The sequence below is a fragment of the Phymastichus coffea genome, unplaced genomic scaffold (genome assembly GCF_024137745.1).
Source record: "Phymastichus coffea isolate CEN01 unplaced genomic scaffold, Cenicafe_Pcof_1.1 PCOF00008, whole genome shotgun sequence".
Taxonomy (NCBI): Eukaryota; Metazoa; Arthropoda; class Insecta; order Hymenoptera; family Eulophidae; genus Phymastichus; species Phymastichus coffea.
This window is the reverse complement of record NW_026706819.1, coordinates 2,595,294-2,615,872: the sequence shown is the minus strand read 5'-3', so window position 1 is coordinate 2,615,872 and position 20,579 is coordinate 2,595,294. Positions and strand designations below refer to the sequence as shown.

The following is a 20,579-nucleotide window of genomic DNA, read 5'->3' as shown; positions in this document are numbered from 1 at the left end:
GACGACTCAGAGCTAGAAAACGTATTTATGAAGTTCCTCGAGAAGAACAGCCGGCCATTTAGGCCGATACAAAGCTCACCAGAGGGTGGTGCTAAGTTATTACTGGCCAAATATCAACAAAGATAGCGCATACTTTGTACGTAACTATTAAGCGTGTCAGCAAATTAAAGTCGAACAACGAATCCCTGCTGGACTGATGGGAAAATACGTTGTTTCCCGTCCATGGAAAATCATCTGTGGCGATACGATGTGCTCCTTTCTGAGATCGCCTCAAGATAACAAACACTTACTCATCTTCATGGATATTTTCACGAGATGGATAGAGTGTATTCCGATCCACAAGGCCAATGCCAAAACGATTAAAAGAGAGATCAATTATCGCATCTTTTTACGTTTTGGAATCCCTGATAGGTTTCTATCAGACAGTGACACGCTCTTTAAAAACTCGTTAGTTGACTCTTTCTTAGAGGTACGTGACGTCTTTCATGGCACATGCGTTCCTTATTCCCCCAAATTAAACTCGACCGAGCGAGTAAACCGCACCATCAAAACCATGATCGCGGCATTTATTGCAGACAAGCATAACAAGTGGGATGAACATATTGGCGAATTTGCTTTTGCCTACAACACTGCTATCTATGAGACTACTCGTTCAAGTCCAGCCTTCTTAAATTACGGACGGAATTCAGAACCACCGTATAATGTTCGACGCAAGGAAGAGCGCGTTGCTTTACAGCAGCTAGAAACTATGGCTCATGAAGAATGGTACTCTAACATGCAAAAGCTCGACGAATTATGAGCCGATACCTAACCCGCGAAAGGAGTTAAGTTGCTCAATTGCGACAAGAGAGGTACTACAATCAGAAACATCGTGACGTTAGCTACGACATCGGTGATAAAATTTGGGTAAAGAACCAAGTACTCTCCTATGCCGCCAAGGCTATAGCAGCTAAACTCTGCCCTAAATACGCTGGCCCTTTTGTTGTTATGTCTCGCCTCGCTATGAATTTTTTTTAGCTCCGGAACCAGAATGGAGTCAATATAGGAAAGGTCGCCGTCTGCGACATGAAGCTCTGCGTCGATGCCGAGCAATTCCCTTCGAGCGCGATACATTATAAAGGTGAACTCTCATACGGGGAAGACTTAGAACTTTCTATCAATGAAAGCGTCCGAGTAAATCCTCTACCTGTGATGGATGAATCATTAGTACCAGCTTCTTCTGCACCTGTGAATACCGACACGAAGACTCAGCTGAGTCCAAGCCAAGCTCCTCTGGTACCGATGGCCGTTGCCCCTCGGAAAAGAGACTGACCACGTGGCTTCAAGAAAGCCATACCGCCACCCGTAGCGATCTCGCCTCGGTGGCTGTGCCCTAAAAGCAAGCTTGTCGCTTAACTTCCCTCTATCACAGCGGGCTTACACTACACAACACCATAACAACACTGAGCCTACGCTATACTCTTCAAGACCTCTCACAGTCACTTCTACCCTTGGCTCGCTTACTGCCTTACTTCCGTTTGCGCGTTACCGCTTTCAATTTCTTTCCTCTGATTGCTCTTATTAATTTAGATGAATCCTTTACAGAGAATGTTACCCGTCAAGAAAGCCCGCGAGGAGTCAGATGTGGTTCAGGTGACTATCCCCCGAAGCCTGCTAGCCCAATTCGGAAAGGTCGCTTCTGAGATGGCTAGAGCGCAGGCTCCACTTCTGCCAAAAGTAAAGCTAGAATTACCCTCGATCGAGGAGCTGGCTTTGCGCTGGGTAGTACGATACGTTGCCAAGCGCAGAGAAGAAGAGGAGCAGGTTCTGCGCCGGACAGAACGCAACGCCGCCAAGCGCAGAGAAGAGGAAGAGCGATATCTGCGCGTCCAACGGATCCTCCCTGCTCCAGGCAATCAGGGTGAAAGGCAACGACCACGCTCTGAGCCACGCTGATCATCAGTGCGCCTGACCGACGTCCCTGATGAGGAGCCGATGCAGGCCCAAACCCACGAGAAAAGGTGAGCTGACGTGGAGGCAACGACGCGGTCACGTCATTTGTAAGGTCTTTCGTTTTCCGGTTCCTTTTTAGTATTAAAATAAGTTTCGTTTGTGTTCGATTAATATACATAACGTTGTAATCATTCAATTAATTGTTTTAATTTGTAATTAGTTTGAGTAGGAGTTTGTTTGTTAAGTAATAATAAGATTTTATCGTTCTGAAATTATTGAGTGTGGTTCATTTCCTTGCCTACTCTCCCGATTGTATTTCAAGGGAAAGTTCCTCTCTTGCCCTTCCCCTTTAATTGGTAGCAGCGTGTTTAATCCGTTACACAACAATTATACAATGTTTGAAAAAAATTCGTTTCTCGATATCTCTACGCTCATGAATTAGTTAAAAATTATCTGTATACATATAAATCTGCACCTTTTATTGTCAAGAGTAATAAGTACTTATAGTAACTAAACAAAGTAATATATTGTCTTAAATAAAACTTTTAAAAATTGGAATTTGGAACTTATCAATCTTTTGACTACACAATAAATTGAACAATGTAGAACATATAATGCATATTTATATTTCAATATGTAAATTATTTTATATTCATAGGTGTTTAAGTTGATGATTTTATTTCGATAATTAATGTAATTATTTGCAAATATTATATTATAACTCAACTTAATAAATCAATTACAATCAAGAATTTAAAATCACTTGAATATATTTAAAATCTCTAAGTTTGTGTAAAATGTTATAAATGAAAATTTAGTATATCAACTTATGAATCAACCTTAACAACTTTGATCATACACATAAATTTAACCAACTTTGATATTATTAATCAAAGCTTAAGTTCTTAAATTGGAAGTTTTCCATATCGGGAAACCATAGAATCCATTTTGCTCCTCTCCCCTTTACACACCTTTCAAGAAGGCTAAAACTATCACGTGAGTAAGCTTAATAGACTGTTTTAAAATCAATTTTTAGAACATAATCAATCGCAAGTAAATGCACATAGCTGCAATTAATTTCAATTACGACTACGATGCTCCTTTCAAAATTACTAAGAACCGAGTTGACCGATTTACTTTTTAAAATGAAAGTGTTTCTCTGATTTACTGTCTTATGAAGTTTAAAGCTGGTGCGTCGTAGCCATAATCGCAATGAATTTCTGTTATAGACACTTGCTTTTAGTTATTTATGTTCTAAAAATTGATTTAAAAACAATCTGAAACCTACTCGCTTGACAGTTTTACCCTTCTAGAAAGGTGTGTAAATAGAAGGGAAAAATTTCACTCACGGTACAAGGATTATAAACATTCATATTTTGTATTTTCTATCTTATTTCAGCGAAAGAAACAGCGGATTAGTTCGAGTATATTTGTAGCGGCATTACCGATGCCCATAGCTCGCGTCCATATATGAAATTCATGACAATGATGTTTTATACATATTATACGTAAGAGGTATGCATTACTCGATGTATATTACAAAATAGTACAACAGTCTATACGTGAATATAAACCATGTAAATATTTTGTTACTTGGATAACTTTTTCAAATCTGCATTGGTCGAGCTGAATCTTTTTTAGGTGATAAATGCTGAACCAGACTTCCAATTTGACTGATCAAAACATATCAATATCAAACAATATCAAACACGTGGCAGCAAGAAAAAGAACAAATGATTTGCTGCGTAACGTGAAATTGCTAACTTATTGTATTTAGTGTAGCGAAGGTACTGCAGCTCCGCAGCTACTTCGTACGTAGGTACATGAATGCCGCAATCGTGACACTTGATATTTTACTCAAACATCAATGCCAAATTTATGTATAACAACAAAATTACTTAACACATTTAATAATGATGCCAAATCAATACGTGTAAAAATAGTGGAAAGATTACTCAGGTACTAGGTGCAGTTTAGTTGGGTATTTCTTTAGTCAATTACTTGGATTTGTATTTACTGATCATTTTCACTCATATTTTAGTCTTCAAAATGCAAGAAGTAGTTGCTATATTAGCTCACTCAGTATTAGCTGAATATTTAGTATTAACTGAAGCTTCAAAGAAAGCAATCTAGTGAAGATTATGTAAAGAATTGTCTCACTATTTGAAGTACAACTATTATACATATTAACACTGAAAGTGTCATAAGTATCCCTGAATGTATAACAATTCAATATAAATGAAAAAACATTTAAGAATAAAATGTATTGTTATTAGTATTGATAAATCTCATATCTTAAAAAATTTTTATGTATAATTTCATTATGAAAAATATTCAACATGATTTATAAATATATAACATGATCTATCTGAGAAATTTAAAATAAAATTTTTCTTTCGAAAAGTTAATATAAGTTGTACCTATATAAAATTCGATACTTACGTTTTAAGAGCTTTTACCGACATCAATATTCAAGATTTTCGATATGAAAATCAGGCGATTATAAGAACCTTTAATTTAGTACTGTTATGACAAATAATTTCAATATATAACAATGTTGTCCGTATTACCTATATTTTTTTAAAAAGAAGGAGGGCAAGATAGGCGCTTTTGCTCTAAACGCAATTGGTGGACAAGGCGAGGAAATAAATATGATATAAAAATGATTCACATTCGACAAATAAACTTTATTATTTAATTTATAAGCTGTTTAATAAACATAATAAAACTTTCTTACAAACTAGTCTAAGGAACAAAGCAAGGTAGCCGGCACGCTTTGCTCTATACTTATTTATTAATGCGGCTACTAGTACACCATAGAGAGAAAGAAAGACTAGAAGGAGAGAGACACTACAGGTAGAGTCCCAACGGTCGTCGACCAAGTACCTCGGCAACGCTTTTCTTCTTTTTCGGCTCCTTCTAATGGTAGTCGACGTTGATAGTAGATCAAGGTGAATTGCGTTCTTGTAACTTGGAAATATCGAGGGAGGAATGAAGGCCAGAAAGAACTAGTACGCATGAGAGTGTCACTTAAACCCGATCAACGAACGAGAGCTTTGATCTTTCGATTCTTGGCTCAAAGAACAAAAAGTGACCAGCATGTACCTGTGGCTATTATTCTTTCCACTTTGCCTACCTTTTAGGCGACACGCGACACAGCTCTTATCAGCCGTGCGGCGCGGGCCACCCGAACCTACCTATACTTTATACACACTCTCTCTCTCTCTCTCTCTCTCTCTTTCTCTCTCTCTCTCAGCATTAGATGCATTTTTATTGTGTGTCCAATATCGACCACTGCGCCTTGTCGAGAGTAGAGGAGAGAAGAAGAGGGGCAGATAAAGAACAGGCTTACTGGCTGCTCTCATCACATCTCCTCTCAAGATCAAAGCTGAGTCTTAGAGCCCAAAACTCGACCGCCGTTGGAGAAGAGACATTTTCATCGAAGAGTCTTGATCTGATGACTTCAGGCACAAAGAGATGAGAAGTCTACGATAGACCAAGAAAATCAAGGCGATGACGATTCTGAAACAGATGAAATAATAGTTCATTCTACGGATAATACAAAATGTTTAAACATGTGTTTAAACAGGCTTCTGTGCAAGAGATCATGGGTTCCGAAGCTTGAAAGTGTCCGGGTGAAGGTTTTCAGAAATTAAATTTTCGTATGTCTGTCACTGTGATTCCGGTGATTCAAATTCTACCTTAAACTGTAAGTCCAGTTATGATGTGTATAAAACTTTATCTTCCTACACCATTTGAAATAAAATAATCAGAGTGGTGAGTCTGCATATTCATGACTATAGGGAACCAAGACTAATGCATACAGATACTTAATTTACCTTTGCAGCGTTCCACGTGAACGCAGTTCTTGAAATTACAATAGCAATACAACATAAACGTCATTTACGACAATAGCAGACACACTTCCTGTAATTTCTAGTAATGCGTGCTCAGTATATACCGTTGATTAAAAGAGGACAAACTCGTTTAAATTTAACTTAGCCGATGCACCGATGTAAACGTCTATACGCGACACCGATAACAACGAAAAATATGTTTACGTAAAAACAATCAACGCATATACACAACCAACAATGATTTTTACAATATCCAGCTTATTATTACCAACTGATAATACGAACGATGCCGAAAATGTCTACACAACTACACATGATACCCTTATTAAGATAAATTTGCCAAACGGTATATTCAGTTAATTCCCAAACCTGTAGCAGATGAATTAAAACGGGTTCTGATCACAGAACGAGACTTGTAATTAATTTGCAGCAATATAAATTAAATATAAAAAAATTGGAAAAAGAAATTGTGAATAAAAACGCCCAAATAACTATACTTACACGCACTAACAGAGATCTACACGCACAAATGTAAATCTGCCGTTAGCGGATACGCAAGACGGCTTTGCTGACAAAAAGCAAGCTCATCCTTACTCTCTAACAATAGAGCCAGAAGTGATTGATGACGTAGAAGCCATATCAGCGATGTAAGAAGATATGACGTCTCCGGCGATCGCACTGATCATGCGACGACACCGAAGCTCGAGCCCTTGTAGGCTCAAACTAGCCAGGAGCGCACCCGCGAATTGTCGGCTTTAGATCCACCACCTCTTGTGTCTATGTATATACCATTAGATTCGATCACCGTCTTGGACGAGGCATCAAGCTGAGTGGAAAAAAGTTCTACCGCGGGCCAAAGCATACCGCAAAGTCCAAATAGAGTCGGCCATCGACGAGCAGAGAGCTAACCAGGCCGTTCTCGACTTCACGAGGCACACAAATGCTCACGCCAGCGAGTTGGTCATAGACTGGGTCTCGAAGGTAAGGTAGACCATAGATCTGACGATCTAATTAAAGGATCCAAAGACACATTGGTTTGCAGAGTAAAAGTGGAGGAAGGATACCCAAGAGAAACGGAAACAGATAATCATTGATCAAGCCAGGAAGCTACAAAAGTTTTACGCACTTAGGACCCAGTTTGCGGCCTTGGAGGAGAATAATTACAACCGTTTTCCTCTAGCTTCAGCCATCAGACCATATGAAAAGTGAGATGGTCCTCACTTGGATCTCTGATTGATCAAATATTATTACAATTGTGGATTTAGGAGTATCTAGGAGCAGGGACTGTCCTAATTATATCCAGCATTGGATATAGACCTAAGGACTTTTTATCCATTACCTGTACAAGGACTATGGTATCCGATTTATTATATCAACGCATTAAGAGTCGCCAATCAAGCTGCGGGAAAATTATGCGCCATTTTTAAGATCTTTTCTATTGTAATGCGATCGACAGTCAGAAGAACCACCTAGTTTGTATTTACCTTATAAGACAGGGAGAGATATGTTAGCGTTTTATTTATTTATTCCTTTCACCTACTAGTTATTCAATGAATATTAGTTTCAATCAAAAGAATTTGCTTCTCTTTATTGCCGAGAGAGAGAATGACTTTTGACGTGGTACATCCGTAAACAGTGTCTAGGGGTGGGAAATACAACGGGTAAGATTATTAATTCGTTATGTTTCTCTTTCTCTCTCTATACTATTTAAGAATTATCATTGTTTTTTTCCTTTATCCAATTTTTAATTATTTTATGTATAGCTCACCTGTAATCAGGCTCCGGCGCAAGGTAAGTGAAAAAGGAGAAAGATGCGTATACGCAACGATACGAGTGATACACGAGAGCGAGACAAGGAGAGAGACAGAGATATGCGCCTCGAACTTATAACCGTGCGCGTTGATTGACCGAAAACTGACGCACCGTGTAAAGGAGAAGCAAGGTCCACGAGAGACTCTTTTCTTGTTTTATCTTACAAGAGGACACACGTATTTGGCAACAAAGAATAACATCAGAAAAGAGCAAGTTATTTAGTAGCGTTAACGAGAACATCCGAGAAAGAAAAACACTATTTGCTGTGACTACATCTATCATGAAGTGTGCTCCTGATGTTACATCAGACTGTGAAATCGAGTGCTAAGCAGAACAAGCAAGACAATCAGTATAACAGGTACTTGTGTGTGGTTTGTGTTCGTCTTCACAAGGATCGATATAACATGAAAAGGTATCGCGTGTTCCTGGATCGTTTCCTAGGCATTTTCGCATCTGTAAATACTCGTTCGTTTGCCTCTTTCACTCTCTCGCACGGCTTGGCAATTCTCTTTCTTTCTTTCATATCGCTTTTGTCGCCCCTACGTAATTTCCCATAATTTATATGATTAAATCAAAGTTGAATATTATTATACGGCTATTTATTTCGTACCCCTTTTTTTCTCATTAGCCTTTTACTTGCGTACCGTCACATTTCGCACTTGTCAGTCAACACAGCGGATTCACATCGTTCCAATCATCCAGCAGACGGCGTGAATTTATATTCCTATACCTGTAATATATAATATATATATATATATATATCTTATATAAACGAATTAAACTGAGCTGAATCCCTGTTTCAAGAGATAACATTTTTATCCAGGTTGGTAATAATAACTTAGATTATGTTTTCATCATACAAAGTTATAGTATGGATATTATGTATTGTATTTATTACTTTTTTCGGACAAATAGACCATTTTTACTATTACAGCTATTTGTTTTATCTTACTTAAATTAAGCTTTTACATAATACATATTGATTATTAAGTAATCACAAAGAACATCTAGAACAAGACGCACGCCAAAAATATATAGTATTGCAGCAGTGATATTAACGTAAAAAAGTTAAGAGCGTTTTAAGGAAATACTTTGAAGAAATACATATGAAGACATTTAGAAATAATAATTTTTAAAATATGAGTCATATATAAGATTTAGAAATTATACTATAATACATATGGTACTTACTGATTTTATGAATGATTTGCATATGTGTAGATGTGTATGCGTATGTCTGTGTGTGTTTGCGTGTATAATAGTTTTTATAACATTATCAGGTTTTCAAATGAAGGCAAGTTATCTAGAGCTGTGAACAATTTTAAAACAAAAATATCGCCGCCACCCATTTCATCAGCTATAACAAATAAACTGAAACTTTTGTAGATATATATTTTTTATTTTTCTAAAATTATAATTGTCTGGAAAGATTGAATAAAAGATTGAAATTTTTGAATTTATATAATAATAATGGAAAGTTACACTATAAAATTTGAAACAACAATTAATTGAAAATTATACTTAATAAAAATAACATTAATTTATAAAAAAATCTGTCTCTCAACATTAATGTAATAAATTTTTACATTGGTGAACAGAAAAAATTATTAATAAGCTAAGATGATTTACGTTCTATTAATGGTTTTCTCAGTGGTGGATACAATAAAAGAAAGGAGAAAAGAGGACATTATAAAACAATTATAAAGTACTGACACAATAATTTAGAAAGATAATTTTCATATGTACTTGTTTAAATCAATCGCTTTATTCACGACGAGGTAGTAATATATGAGACTTTATAGTATAGTAACGATTGAGATATCAGTAATAAACAATAGACCAGAAAATATATTCCTGTAAAATTTAAGGTAGACAATATATCAAGGCATAACGAAGATGAAATCTCAAAATATAATGATTTTCCATTGAGTTGGTCTATTGGTTTGTTTTATCGTTTACTCACATTAGAAACATTGAAATTTTCCACAGGAAAAGAAAAAGAAACAAAATTAGCAATAAAAATAAAAAATAATAATAACGAAAAGAAACAAGAATAGTAATAAGAAAAACAATCAATAGCAAAAACATAGCAAGAAAAATGATCGTGTTAAGATGGTATGAACTATCTGTTACTTCATCTTAAAAGTGCCAATAATCTAATCAGCTCACGTCATTTCATAATTTGACTTACAATTAGTCAAATAATACCACATAACCATGGTAAGTGTATGTAGTTATAAAATATCTATTTACTAGCAAGAGACTTTGCTGTAGGATTCTGAAAAGTAGGTGAAAGACCATTAGTGGTTTTGATAGACTGGGTTGATAACGGACTACTCAAATGAAGTTTTTCCTGACGGTTAGTAGCACGGGCCAAACACACCGATGCCCCAATAAGTACAACAAAACCAATAGCAGCGACGGCACTTGATATACTAACTCGTGCTACTGGAGGTAGTTCCACTGCCATTTTCATTAATGTTGTTACATCACTTGGTAGCTCATCGATGCCCTGAAAATTTTATATAATATTCTTTATAAATATTTTTTCAACTAATGAGATTGAAAAATATTTTATATTAAATGTAATTTAAAAAGTTTGTTAAAAACGTATTATAACTGAAAATACTATCAAGGCAGATATCATCCTGATTTTTCACTATCAAACCATAGAAATTACAATTTTCGCATTATCAACCATTAATTAAATAGTTTTATATAAAAATTTCCAAGATACTATCTTAAAAAATAATTGACTTGTAAACTAAATTAATTTGTGATTTGATTGCTTGAATGGTAGTCAAGCGAGTTACTGTCATATGACAGCATGTACAGCATCAATCGAAGATTGATTCTGTCTACCTTATTTAAAATCAAAAGTTTCTGTTTGCAGATCTGGTAACATGGCATGAATTTCAACTGATCTTTAGTTACATGAGTATGTAAACCTGACCGCAAGTTTTAAACAGCGTTGAGTAGTGTCTTCTGATAAATTAAGTACCTGTTTATAAAGCTTTTAGCATATTTTTGATGAAGTAAAAATTTTACTATATTGTACTAATTTTGTTAATGGTTTTGAAATTTTAAAAAATCCATAATATTCGCTTCGTGTAAAAAATGCAGTTTTATGCACATCCAAATTCAATTTAACCTAGTAAAAGTCTGATTTATAGTCAATTACGTTAAGTCAGCGGGATCATAATGGCCTTTAAAATTTAGATGCAGGCATTAAGATTTTTTATGTATTTCAATCCGCTAAATACGAATATTAAGGGTGGCTTTCCATTCGACGGTCGAGTAGCTTATTATAAATGTTTTAAATGCGTAATATAGCAAATTTATCGACACTGATACGGTTATATCCACCCTGCTAAAACAAAAACATTCAACCAGATTAAAAATCTAATCCGCTTTGAATCAATTTATGAATTCTAGAAATGACAATTAAAAGTCATTAAAATAGAATGAATCTCAATCCATGTTAATTTTTTTATTCCGAAATTAATTTTACATATTATAATAATTAATTTCAGGATAGAAAAATATTAAAAGAGATTCAGATCAATTCCACCTTAAAGAATTTAAATTATCATTTGTAGTATTCATAAATATACTCAAAGCGGATAAAATTTCTAATCCAGTTTAATGTCCTTGCTCTATGAACGTTCCCACAGCTAAATGGCATACCGGAGATACACAATCATGATCACACGCGATTCTAACTTCAAAATGAGGATCTAGATGGATCGAAAATACCATGACACTCACTCTATATTAAGGCGCTTTATTACTATATACAATCGATATACACATGTGGTAACATCACTACGACTGCGTTACAAACAAACGGCAATATTTTATAATGCACTCAAAAAGGTAACTGACGATGCGGTAGATTAATTCAAAATAAGATCATGACGTGTGCAAGAGCCAGCGAAATTGCACAGCCATATACGCAACTATTACCAATGAATATACAATAAGTAGAGAAAGAGAGAAAATATACGGCACCGATATCTGCTGCGTGCTTCTGGCATTGCTGCTCAGTGCTACTGTTGTCGCTGTTATTGATGTTGCTGTTACAGAATAGTCACGCGCGTTATCCACGCAAGTTCTCGCTGGTATACTCATATACCGGTGCCGATTTTTAGAATTAGTTTACCCCGATTCAGCCAACGAAATTCTGTCACGATAAAAAATAGAAACTCGCGCACCGAGCATGTATCCTTGAAATAAACTCTTCACGAAGGCCACCTACCGAAAAAACAAAAAAATATTGATGAACGACACGCGTGGTTTGATGATTCAACCATTACTGACGAATAGCTCTCTCTCTCTCCCTCTGTCTCTCTCTCTCTCCCCCTCTGTCTCTCTCTCTCCCTCTGTCTCTCTCTCTCTCTCCCTCTGTCTGTCTGTCTCTCTCTCTCTCTCTCTCTCTCTCTTTCGTATTCTCCACAGTCGCTATACTTTTATTCTTTCTGTCAACCGCTTCTGGCTACACGAATAGCCTTATGTGTGCAATCTCAAACAGAGGAAGTGAATCGGCATGAGAGTGTGTATGGTAAAATTTCCAGCTAGAAGATGACAAATGAATGGTTTTCGAGAACCTCAACAACGAAATTTCAGCGTAGTTTTAATTCTCAGTTTCAAATGTTTCGAGCGCTATATCTTATGAACTAAAAGAAATAAGAAGTTTTTTATGGATATGTTTTATAACTTATTTAATCAAAATCAAATATCTTCTTGATTTAGATCGATAATAGTTATTAGAAACAATATATTCTCAATATAAAGAAAAAAGTATCTTCACGAAAAGAAAAATATTATCACGACACTCGGACAAATATAACTATAACATAGTTTCTAATCAATTTTTTATCGCTTGTAGTTTCATTTTAAACGTATAACGGGGTTTCGACCCAGCGCGGGTCGCTCGTTATATAAATTACGAGGGAATGAAAAACAGCGCGGTGTGGGCCTCGTAATAGGCTGCGCAAAGCCTAACCCAGCAGCAACAGGGACGTCGTGGTGCAGCGTCTGTTACCTCAGCCCGCGGAGAGCGTCGTGTAGTCCTATGAGCGCTTTGGAGCGATCACGAAATTCAGGCGCGAAAGTCGGACGGAACGGGATTGCTTACGATAGGTAAAAAGGAAGCGCAAAAGAAGAAAACAGATATACGAATAACATCGAGTTTACTACGGAGAATAATACAAAATTAATACGCAGCGTAAGCGGGAGAGAGAGCGGCGTAAAGCTAGCGAGAGAGGCACGTATTCGAGATGGTACTTACAATAATGTCTCGGCGTTAGCCCTGCAGGCGATATCCTCAGTCTCGCACGTGGCTCGCGATGACGCGCAGTGTGCAGCTCGGGTGCAGTCAAGAGGCGGGTGGCCTTAAAGGCTCGCACGCGTGGTCGCAGGAACTAGCCCACCAAAGGCACTAGGGGCAATCTCGGCACCGAAACCTTACACCAAGTGGACACTCGCGTATTCGCAGGCAACCGAAATGTCAGTCACAAAAGTTAGTCGCGAAAGGTCGGACAGCAAAAGATCGCAAGCACGTGTATAGCCGCTCGTCACACGTCCACGTGCTTTGAAGTCGCCGGTACAAGAGAGAGTTCTTATCGCGGGGCTTTTTCCTGCCCCACTCTCTTACTCGCGCGCATCGCGCCGGCCTCCCGAATTCTCTCTCCCTAGCTCGCCCTCTATTAGCGCTCTCTCTCTGACTTACCTTTGGCTGCCATACAAGTGAGATAATTATAAGACAATTATATATATATAGGAATAATTATAATTATGTACGGGGAGAGAGAGACATAACGAGGGTCTGGCCGCTCGTTATAAACGATAAAAGGTATCTTTAGATACAATAAAAAAGCATATATACTTTCTTAAAAATAAATGGAGGCTGTAAAATAGGCGAATTTTCCTTTAATTTTTCGTTAGTTTACTTGTTCATAATAATATAAATATAATCGTTGACAAAAAACAACCACTTAAAAATAACACTACATAATAGAATGACAAAATATGACGGTAAACGTGACGGTAAACGTCGAATTAGCGCTAATAGCCTAACCTAGTGGCTGCCTGCGGGGGCAGCACTTACCGATAGACGAAAATGTAATAAGGGAATTCGGCACGCGACGAGGTAGAACGCGCGCGATTGAAAACGAACCAGTGAAGGATCAGCCATCGACACGTTTAGCCGAAAGTGCAGAATCAGCTACCGATACGTGAGCCAAAAGTCAAGGATTAGAACCCGATCGCAGAGCTGCGCTACCAAGACTCTTGACGTTTCCCGAGCTTCTCCCGAGTGCCGATACGAGCCGAGTCGGAGCTACGACAGCGGTGCCTCCACCTGCCTGAAAAGCGTGTATGTGAGAGTGCGCATGTGAGGAGTTTCGCCAGCGAGGGCGAAACCGAAAACACGAGCTTCCTCGTAAAACAGACAGACTTTCCCGCTACGAGAGTGCGAACCGTTTCTTTCGTTCTTCGTACAACTGCAAAAAAAGGTAAGCTAGCCAGCTTCATTTCGCGGTCGCGATATAATTGCTACACGACTAATCCCTCGATTCGACAAAAAGCGTGCATGTAACATCTCGGCAAACAAAGAGCGGCGAGCGATCCGACACTGCATGTTGTCGTGCGCGCGGCATGTAAACATAAACACGCGGGCCGAATACGATGTAATGTTAAGAGGTAATATCTCGTATGTGATATTAACAGTACTTTCGAAGTGTTCTTTTCGTATTTATAGATAGTTGGTTGACTGACACCCGTTCCCTCCTGCTCTCCGATTTTAGTATTTAATATAGATAATTACGTGCGCTTTTCGATACGATTACGCGGATAAATTAATTAAACGGTATTAACCCCGTTACAAGGTGGAGTGGATTGTAAATGATTTTACTACTTGTTAATTAATTAATATAATATACTTAGAATAATAATATTACTACATCGTGCAAAGAGTCGTGTGACTTCTCAGTCAGGTTTAATCTTACAGCGAACTATAGATCGCGTACATAGATAGAGATTACAGAGCTTGTCTATTATCATCAGCGCATGCTCATAGACTTAATACGTCATCACTCGTCATACGTAGTGTGACATTATATAGCTTATAAAATTATTATTTTAATACGCTCCCTTAATTTTATGCTATTTTATAATCTTCCATATTTACTTAATAACTATAGATGTTTCTCTTGTATAATACATTTTCATTTAGTAAGTTATGGATTAAACAATTTTCAAAATATTTATAAAATACTCAAACTTAATTCTACCTAAAGCGTTGGTAAAGATATTCGTTAAAATATTCTAAGATTCGACTTTATAAAAATATAAGTTATCAAATCATTATACACTACGGAACAAAATTATCACAACAAAATTTTTCATCGATAATTTGCCATTTTTGAAATGCTTGTAATTCCATCAATTTTCATCGCACTAAGTTGATTTTTATTTCACTGTTAAACATAGTCACATATTAATGTATTCTCTGATAGAATATTGGAGTATCCCGTGCCAAATTTGATTTAGAATTCTCTTAAGCTCTTGGAAGTTAGCGGGAGGTCTCTCTTAGTTACGTAATTGCCTACCCATAAGTCATGTAAGTTATATAAGTTCTATAGGATTTAGCTCTGAGCTATTAGCTGGATGAGGCAATATCTCTACGTTATTTTCTTTTAAGTAAGTATGTATTCTCCTTGCAGTATGGGGGCATGCATTATCCTGTATCAAGATGAAATTCTGGTCCATTTTCCGATGCATTAGAATTACGTCAGGACGGAAACTTCGTTTATGTAACGATCCCCTGTTAGTCTTGGGGGTGGGAGAATCACTAGATCTGATTGATGGTTCATTGATATTCCATCCCATACAATAACGGATCCTCTACCAAACGCTGCAGTGGGATTAACGTAATATGCTTCAAAACGCTCTCGTCTATGTCGCCAAATTCGAATTCTAGCATCATTTCCGTAAAGACAAAATCGAGATTCATCTGTAAAAAACACAGTGAAGGCGTCTCCTCATTATGAGCCCTAATTTGTCTGCCTGGTAAAGCATTATTTCCACGTTGTCGCTCAACCTGTATTACGCAGGGCTTCATTAATAATGTTATAATCTTTCCGATTCATAGTATCCTACGTCAATTTTGGCTAGGCCTCCGACGATAAGAATCTGTTTCTCCATACCGACTAAAAACACGCAACACGGTCGTATGATGAATTCCCATTTTTTTTAATATTTCGCTTGGACTCAGTCCAGTTTGTAGTGAGTAACAATTTGAGCAGATCGGATTGCAGTTAGTTGTGTCTGGCTAATCACAAAGAGAATATACAAAAATGAATTTGAGGCCTAGACCCTAATTAAAATTTTTCTTCCGGCATCCCGAAAAGAACAATCAATTAGTGTAAAAAGAATTGACAATTTTAATTAATAATTTTATCTTGATCAAATGATTATCATTAGATGCTATGTGAAAAGATATTACATTTTTTTTTTCAATCATCAAAATTTGACTAGTTTAACTAAACATGATTCGAATCTGATTGGTCAACTTGGCAAGAAAACTCAAAAATGAATTTTAGGATTCGTTTGTTCGTTCTTTGCCTGTTTTTCCTCTTTTTTTTTGCTAAAAACTATCGCTTTTCCTCTACTAGTACGTTCTGGTGCCATCTAACAGAATTTTTTGAACTAATCAAGCTTATATCGTACACACATCTAGTATAATACATTATACTACATATATAGCGATTAGGCTTGATCATCGGTACAAGCTGTTATTGTAAAATAATAATTACTATGATTTTTTTAAATTAAATAAGTACTTACACTATTTTTTACACATGTTCTTACATAAGATTTTATTTGATATTTTCAGGAGAAAACTTTTACTAAAATATTTTATTTTCTGGTAGATGTACATTCATTAGAAAATAAAATATTTCGGTAAGATGAAAAGGTAAACAATTGGAACTTACAATATTAGTCACAAACTGATCCACACTAATTGAGAAAAGTTTGCCATTAAAATGTATAAAAAGTGAATGTTTAGTACATTATTTATCAAAGTTCTTCATGTTCTTTGAAGAAAACTTGAGTCGGTCGCTTCACAGGGATCGATACAGAGAAATTTTCGTCTCTGGATTTTTAGTTGTTGAAGAAGAGTTTGAAGGCAATTATATTAAAATTGACAGTAAAGCTAGAAAAAAAATTTATAGATATACAATATGAAACAAACGTAGATAATTGTTGATGTTCTAACAAAACTGGATCTTTAAATATTTCTTTTTTTTTATTTTGTTTAACGTCACTCTATTTATGCTCCATCAATGCTAATTAGCGACAAAGGCTTGCAACGTGTTTGAGAACAAAGCACATGAAACTTTTTTTAGTGGTGCTTATATCAGTTAGTAGGGACTGGGAATTGGACCCGCGCCTACTGGGTGCAAATCAGTCGCCCTACCGACCAAGCCATTATGGTCCCCTCCCTTTAAATTTTAACAGGATATAACATAGATTTAAATTAATAACACTTGTTCAGGAATTGTACATAATGAAAAATTATTTACAACTGATTTCAAAGGGTTTCAAAACAAAATATGAACAAGGTGATAATACATAAGTAGAACATGATAGAAAATTGAGAAATATAGTATCTTTTTCTTCGAAAATCCAAGTAACTTGAAAAAAATTTAGTTAATTAACCATATTATTACTCTTAATCATATTAAATATTGCGAAATTCTAAAACAAAGAAATAAGAGTGTGACATTCCAATACTATGAATAAAAAATTATCTCCACTCAATTTATTATTGACAATGTTTCGCTGGTTTGTCTTCTAGTCTCATCAGGTCCTTTATTCAAAATAAATCAATCAGTCGTACAACATGATGACATACAAACATGATGACAATTTTACAATAAAATTATATCAAATCGAACAACGACAAAAACACATACCAACGCAAATGAAAAATTGTATAAGATTACATTATCGATTACTATGAGTTTACAAAAAATTTATTGTAAATTTTGTTTAATAAAACCAACAATATAGTCAGGTTAATACTCATAATATAATACATAGCGATCAGAAAACGCAACATAAATTGCAAGCGAGAAGTTATTTTTCACAAGACAAACTATGAAATAATGAGAAAAACACGAATACAAAATAAAACGTGATACAGAACGATAACGTGATCATAAAAAATTCTTCAGTTGCGTTGACATATGAATTTTTGTTGTTGCTCTTAGATTTGATATCGTTTTATTGTAAAATTATCATCATGTTTATATATCTAATTAATTTATTTTAAATAAAGGACCTGATGAGTCTGGAAGATAAACCAGCGAAACATTATCAATAATAAATTGAATGGAGATAATTTTTTATTCATAGTTTTTGGGTGTCATTCTCTTATTTCTCTGCATCAAAATTGGATGAATTTTATTTAAATTCAGCGCCGGTTTTATATCATTTATTAAAAAACCATGCATTTAGATATATCTAAACTGCTCTTTGTGAGTAATCGGATCGAGAAAGTCGTTGTTGCATATCAATATAGCATCTCATCTTCCACTTTCTATTTCCTTTATTTATTAGGATGTTTCTTCACGTTCTCTCTACGCTAGAGATACCAGAAATTAGTACTAACTAAGAGATAATACGGCAACATCCTTTCTATCCTTAAATTCACGCCAGAGCGTATCTGGGATTTCATGAAGGGTCCTTTTCCGTTGAAAAAATCAAGGTTCGCTTGCTGAAACTTGAGAACCTACCTTGCAAGCCACCTCAATCGGTCCTTCTTGCTCCGCAGCTAAGTCAGAACCGTAGAACAGCTGCGGTTGTAAAATGCGAGCCCTTGATATACGGTCTGAACTTTGTAACGGAAAATCTCGGCTAGGCCGATTTCGTCCGTTTGGCTCTCGTTAATGCGCCGCACCAAGCTGAGAGTGTGTGCGACAATGTGCACACTCATGCTTGGTTTTTGTGTTCGAGGTGCGGTGTACGGACTGAGCAGATGGATGGAGCGATCGAGATGGCGTGGAAGATAAAAGAGGAGAGAGAGTGTAATGTGAGTTGTGTAGACCCCGCGTCTATTAAGAGGAAAGTATCTGCTTGATATTAAGGAGATCATCACGCGCGCGGATTTAACCGAATTTTGAACGATTTTCCTGAGTCGTCTCCGCGACATCGCTAACGACTTTCGTTTTCGGAGGCACATCCGGTGCCTGGACGAGAAGCAGGGTGTAGTGACTGGGTCGCGCCCAACCGTGTCCCGAAGAATACCCGGCACCGATGCGTGTGGATAACCGACAAGGTGCATACGTGAGCGATCATCGTCGCTATAGTAGCCAACAAGCGGACGAACAACAGCGGAAACAGCAACAGCAGCAACAACAATGAGGACAACAACAATATTGATTGACGATATTTGTGGAGCGAGCGAATGGTTGAGTGAGGGAGCGAAACCCAACCCTGTGACAACAATACCAAATAAGCACTCATCGAGAAGAAGCATACCACTGACGGCATCCAGCCGTCTAACGGTCTGACGGTCGATGTCGATGCCGTGTTCTCTCTTTTTTCTCTCTTTCTCATGCACCGGATATCTTCGATGGGTGGATAGTGCGGTAGATCTGCCAACTACCCCGTCGGTCAAATTAACGGGGGAATTGTTTGTTGGAATTGATTGTAACGAGTAGGTTAAAAGGGAATCGGCAGGCAGACCAGCCACCGATTCACCTTCGCGATCGCATTTTGTTGTACCGCTCGTAGAATCTATCGGCATGAGATTTCCGTCTTGTAAGTATGTTATTGTTGTTTTAAGGATTAGTGGGTTAATCCACTGTTATGTTTATTCGTCGCTGTGTCGCTTCTCATCCCATATCCGTGCGTTTATCGCGGTTTGCTCGATGCTATATTTAATCGTGGGAGCCTTTCTGCCTTTAGAATTCCTCCTTTCTAATTGAAATAAATAATTTGTACGAACGGCCGCAAGCTACCCAGGCAAGAACGGCTTTTTTCTTATTCCTTCTTCATTGTGAAGAGCATGAAGAGCAAGGCGTGGCACTTTAATCTGAATACCGCGCAGTTTCTCTCGTGGACATTCAGCTTTCAACTCACATAGCAGATTTCATAATCATAGTCGTCGTCATATTTCTCTATCAAATAAATGCCCTACGCATAGAATGACGTATCATAATGAACTTCGAAGGGCTTTCTTAAATCTGATCTAGATAGCACCGGGAGTTCCATGAGAGGCGTTTTAACCGTTCACAAACTGTTTAATATTTAACCTTTCAGTGTCATCGCACCTGCTTATGAAGCAACTTCGTCAAGGGCACTTTGCTTTTATGCTCTATGAACCGAGAGTACTAATCTCTCATTAACAGAAATTATCCAAGCTGCTTAATATTTTACGGCACAAGGTAATTTAGTACCGAGTTTACTCTTTCTGTGTCTGGACGAGCCCCTCAGTATCAAAATAATAGCCGAGGAAGAACACGCTTGAACAATCGAATTCACACTTCTTCAGATTAATATCTAGGCCTACATCTGCTATCTATGCTAAGGCCTTTTTTATCCAAACCAAATGCTATTCGAAGTTTTCCGTTAGCACAATCATGTTATTCAGATACTTAAATACGTTAGGTTGGTAGCTTGAATCTAACAATAAGAGCGCATCCAGAAACCTTTTAAATATTGGCAGCGTATTAACTAAATCAAAGATCATATAATTGCACTTGTAGAATCCACAAACTAAAGTGCGGAAATATTTTTTATGTTTGAACTCCTGATATTTAATAATTTTATTTTAATTTCTTGATCATAGGAGTTATCCCTATAAATAACTACAAATCTTGTTTTCTTATAGACGTTTTGCAATTTTATTCATTTATTGCCACCTCAGTATACATCTGTTAAATATATTGTTGACATAAAGCGAATTAT

At 36.7% G+C, this 20,579-nt stretch overlaps 1 protein-coding gene across 3 annotated transcripts in view; it reads right to left on the bottom strand.

Moving 5' to 3' along the window:
* Positions 1 to 8,480: 8,480 nt before the first annotated feature.
* LOC131669499 (scavenger receptor class B member 1) overlaps positions 8,481 to 20,579 on the bottom strand; it is a 347,418-nt gene continuing 335,319 nt past the window's right edge. For all 3 annotated transcript variants that reach the window (XM_058944428.1, XM_058944410.1, XM_058944419.1), the window contains exon 6: positions 8,481 to 10,113. In XM_058944428.1, coding sequence (XP_058800411.1) covers positions 9,847 to 10,113 — 267 coding nt within the window. In that variant the 3' untranslated portion in view covers positions 8,481 to 9,846. The remainder of the gene's footprint in view (positions 10,114 to 20,579) is intronic.